This window comes from Ipomoea nil, unplaced genomic scaffold (assembly GCF_001879475.1).
Source record: "Ipomoea nil cultivar Tokyo-kokei standard unplaced genomic scaffold, Asagao_1.1 scaffold0179, whole genome shotgun sequence".
In the NCBI taxonomy this organism is placed as follows: Eukaryota; Viridiplantae; Streptophyta; class Magnoliopsida; order Solanales; family Convolvulaceae; genus Ipomoea; species Ipomoea nil.
Genome location: NW_017616607.1, coordinates 1,301,187 through 1,304,550, shown reverse-complemented (window position 1 = coordinate 1,304,550; position 3,364 = coordinate 1,301,187). Strand labels below are relative to the sequence as shown.

Here is a 3,364-nt window from a genome sequence, read left to right as displayed (position 1 = left end):
CACACATATGTGTGTGTGTGTGTGAGTGAAGATACAAATAAAACGTATATGCGTATTTATGAAATTTGGGAAACTTATTGTAAAACTTGGTAAGAATAGAGGAAAAATTTGTATGTTTAGACAGAGGAAAAAAGTCTAGAGAAAGTTTAAAAATTTTGAGGTTGGATTGTGGAATATTAACTATTTATATTTGTGAAAAAAATCCAAAACAATTTTAATTTGATAGAGTCTAAAAAATGAAAATATACACAATGAAATAAAATAAAATAAAAAGGAGTTTTTCTCAAAATGGTCCTTTGACTATTTCCAAAATAGTCCCTCGACTATTTTTCAGTGTATATTAAGTGTACAATAGGTAAAAGGACGAAAACGCCCTCCATTTTAACATTGAGTTGACGGAAAACTTAACGGATGACCAAATTGAGTGAGTTTTTGAAAGTTGAGGCACCAAATTTAGTGCAATTGAAAATCGAAATGCAAAATTGAGAATAAACAATAGTCGATGGACCATTTTGGAAAAAAACTCTCTTCTTGGAATATGTTTTCACATACTATACCATGCAATATAAGGTTACTCTGTCTAGGAAATTTTATCCGTTGATTGTGATCATCTGTAGCAGACGAATCTAGAAGGACTGAAATGACAGGATCCTTAGTCGATTCTGCTCCCACTTAACGTTCACGACATAACTGAGGTTTGACTATGAAATAACTCATCACCATCGATCTTCACATTCATCACTTCTCACAGACCATAAACGCACATTTATTTGTCATTTCATATTTTGAGCCATTACAATACACTCAAACTTCAACCACACTCCACTCCTCCAAATACTTAACATCACAACCAATTACTACTCCATACTTGTGTACCACAAATTAAAGAAACTGAAACTGCTTTCTTATTTCTTCAGACTTCATCGACTACATACCCACTACACACTACTAGCTAAATATATATGTATATAGTTACTGAAATAATTAATAGAGATTAATATAATTCTGGATGCATAAGGCGTGGAAAGAACTAAGGAGTCGTGCATGATATGTTTGATTTCTCCCTTCTTGCAGCTTTCCTCTGTCTAGAGCTCCAAAACCAGATCTGCTTGGCAGCAACAAGAAAATTAAAGAAGATGAATATCATAGGCTGGTGAACTAGATTATAGTGGGAGGCAACAATCTCAGCCAAACTGGTTAGGCTGTTAACCTTGTAACCACATGGCTATAAGTTCGAGAGCCTATTGGCTTTATTAGTTTGAGCCGCTGCTTTGTTAACTAGGATCACTAGGTGAGTTTACACTCTGGAATAGTGATTATGGATTTTTCTGGTCATTCAATTCCAACAAGATTACAGTGGGTTAAATAAGCATACAGTGTCCCTTACAGTGGGTTATTCAAACCCCTTCTCGTTTGGAAAAATCAACCTGGCTAGTACTTTGCCCTTTAATTGGGCTGATCCAGTGCAAACAGAATTAATCTGAGTATGGTACGAGTTTAAAGGTGTCTCCTACTGTTAGGGCATGCTCAGACACCTCCTGATCTTAACCAAAAATAATAATAATAAGCATGCAGTTTTACTTACAGTCGGCGTCTGTTTTAATCCAGTGGCCGTTATTCTCCATGAATGCACCACCCCTGCCACTGCCACTGCAACTCTGAGAGGTTGTCATTATTAACTCCTCCTCCTCTGGGGAGATCATTTGACGAAACCAAATGTTTCCTGTAGTGTCTGATGAGCTGCGGAGACGACTGCCCTTAACTCTGTTCTCATCCTTTTCTGCTCCCTTCTCGCCAATATACCTTTCAGGGTGAACTTTTTTCTTCAACATCTTTAGAACCTGCCATGCGATGCGTTTGTTTATCATATATATTAACAGTACAGTAAAGTTTTGAAAATTTTATAGATGTGTTGTGTCTACATATACATAATACATACCAACCTTTGGGAATTTGTTTTTGGTTGGAGGTGCAGATTCATTTGGTGCATGCATATGGGTCTTTGATTTGGAATTGGAGTTGAGGCTTTTGAGCATCTTCTTCATGAAGTTTTTGGCAAATTGTGCCTTACCAGCTCGTTTCTTGTCGTTTCCTTTGACAACTACTACCTCCTGCAGATCTTCAGATAATGATGCTTCTTCTTCGTTCTTTACTGCCATATCTGACTCTGAAAGTCCAAAAAAATATTTCTGGAGAGGGCAGTCGAGAAGAAGAGTGGGAGAAGAAGAAGAATCTTGTTGGGTTTTGTCGGTGAGGGTAATAATGCTTGCGTAACTGCTCCTCTTTGATGACTGTGCATCCTCCTCGGCTTCAAGGAATTTCTCCAGCTCTATAGTAATAAGCTTCAAATCTTGGTCTGTTATCTGGGTTGTTGTTTCCTCAAACGACGTGGGGAATGTCGGAGTTGGTGGCTCGTCTGTACTATTGAATAATGCTGCAGCTTCTTCAGAACCACCGCCAAGTGTTCCGATTGACAGAAACCCATGGAACACCTCGTTCAATGGCTTTTCTTCTGTTTCCTTAATCACTTTCTGATACGTGCAGGTGGTGTTGGGATTTCCCGAGAAGCCGTACGTTGGGTGACTTGGGTCGAATGATGTTCTATTCTTCACTGCCTCGTTGCAGTTGTGTTTTAGTTTCCGGTGCATCCAACCTAGTAACTGCAACAATAATAATAATTATTATAACTAACAACGTGAGTTAGTTATTATTATTATTAAGGTTATTTCTTTGGTATATATAGTATGCAGCTAGGTGAAATTAATTGTTGATCGTTTGGGCTTACCTTCATCTTCATCAAGCTATCTGCGCTTAGCTTGTATGATTATTCAAGGTGCGTTGTCGGTTACGTTGTCCAAATGTATAGATGGCACTTGCAAAGCGTAATTTATATATGGAGCTGAGAGAGGTTGTATGTGTTGGAGTTTTGAACACACTATGTGGAAAGGAGAGGGTAGGTATGTAGGGCCTATTATACAAGCAAATTTAAGCTATAGGAAATAGAAGAATTAAGAATATAATTTTTCAGATATTACATTCTTCTTTTTTTGTCACGACCTAATTTGAAGGGATGAGCGTGTGCGGTTACTCACGCCAACTAAGCTGGTTTCCATATATTATATTCGAGTACGTTAAAAGTTTACTTAGTAAAGAAATATTAACTTTTATTTCTTTTATACTTGTGTATGTAGCATTCAATAAATGATAAACTTGATTTTTAGGGTGCCAATGTGGGTCAATCCAACCAAGTGGTTTGTAGTCCACTAGTATTGGGTTGCTCCCCTAAGTGGGAGGTGTAAGGTTCGAACCTTAATTGAGGCAAATAATATATATATGTAGGGTATCCCCTTCCTTATAAAAAAAA

The 3,364-nt window shown here is 37.4% G+C and overlaps 1 protein-coding gene across 1 annotated transcript; it reads right to left on the bottom strand.

Moving 5' to 3' along the window:
* Nucleotides 1–750: 750 nt before the first annotated feature.
* Nucleotides 751–2,893, bottom strand: LOC109179581 (protein LAZY 1-like). The gene is made up of 4 exons (XM_019329085.1): nucleotides 2,786–2,893; nucleotides 1,944–2,660; nucleotides 1,586–1,841; nucleotides 751–1,105 (listed from the first exon to the last, which is right to left on the bottom strand). The coding sequence occupies exons 1-4, from the start codon at nucleotides 2,795–2,797 to the stop codon at nucleotides 1,086–1,088; spliced, it is 1,005 nt and encodes a 334-aa protein (XP_019184630.1). The 5' UTR covers nucleotides 2,798–2,893; the 3' UTR covers nucleotides 751–1,085.
* Nucleotides 2,894–3,364: the final 471 nt, after the last annotated feature.